This window comes from Anneissia japonica, unplaced genomic scaffold (genome assembly GCF_011630105.1).
Source record: "Anneissia japonica isolate Jap-2015-1 unplaced genomic scaffold, ASM1163010v1 scaffold198692_len973_cov86_single, whole genome shotgun sequence".
Taxonomy (NCBI): Eukaryota; Metazoa; Echinodermata; class Crinoidea; order Comatulida; family Comatulidae; genus Anneissia; species Anneissia japonica.
The window spans coordinates 1-973 of record NW_022758658.1 but is presented as its reverse complement, the minus strand read 5'-3'; the positions used below and the strand labels follow the sequence as shown (position 1 = coordinate 973).

Below are 973 nucleotides of genomic sequence, written 5' to 3'. Positions count from 1 at the left end.
CCCCCCCCCCCACCAATTCAAGACTTCTGGATACGCCACTGATCATTATTATTAAGAAAATTAGTTGTAATCCTTACTTGCATCATTGCCGCAGAAGTGTTTCTTCATTTCTCTGGTTTCATCGCTTTCCATATTTGGCGTATCACCTGCAGATCGTCTGAAAATTACATGTGGGTGCTCAAGATCACTACGCCTGCTCCGAACCCTTTTTGCATGGTCTTCTTGGAGAGGTTGGATGTATACATCAGTGTTGCCATGACTGAATATTCCAGACTATTTTTAAAGAAGGTGGATTTAGTAACTAAATAAACAAGCAAAGGTTCAAAATTGTCTGAAAAAATGTATACTCACTTGCAATATTAGAAGAAATGTATGTAAGCCTACAGCATATTATGTAGCATATCGAATTGTTTCTAATATTTAATAATAGGGCCTACCAATATTAATATGGCATACTCACTATACCCCTGCATGTACTAATAGCGGCTCGCGATTTGGTGTTGGAAGCCAACTCGCCGAAGTAGTGACAATCATTGACTATTGGCGTTTTTACCACCGTTCCGTTTTCGTGTACATGTTCAGCAACACTTCCTGGTGGAATTAAAGCCTTATTCTTCCATAGTTTCATGTGGTAGTCTTCTCCGAAAGCAGTTAACTTGACCTCGTGTTTGTCAGGGTATTCACTTCCGTCTATCGATCGTCTGCGTCGACCACTTGATACCGACACTGGATTGATTATTTCATACTCGGGTACTGAAAAAGAATACGTAATAATACAGTACAACTTGCTACCTCATGGCCACGTCCTTCGGCATTTATAAGAATGAGTAGGGTAGGCGCGTAAATATGGCCAGGCCCTCACAAAAAATATGGATGTTTCCTTTTAAGCAGGATGAATATAGTGTGTGTCATTCACATTGTAATTCAGATGATAATAAATAGGCCCGATAGATAATAAAGTATATTTTTTAAC

General features: G+C 39.4%; 1 protein-coding gene across 1 annotated transcript; it reads right to left on the bottom strand.

Annotated features, from left to right (window-relative positions):
* Positions 1 to 60: 60 nt before the first annotated feature.
* On the bottom strand, positions 61 to 753 carry LOC117125307 (disintegrin and metalloproteinase domain-containing protein 28-like; the record flags this gene model as incomplete). The annotated part of the gene is made up of 2 exons (XM_033271772.1): positions 61 to 273; positions 461 to 753. Coding segments are annotated over 2 exons (506 nt in total), but the record flags the coding sequence as incomplete, so codon positions are not given.
* Between the last annotated feature and the right edge of the window lie 220 nt (positions 754 to 973).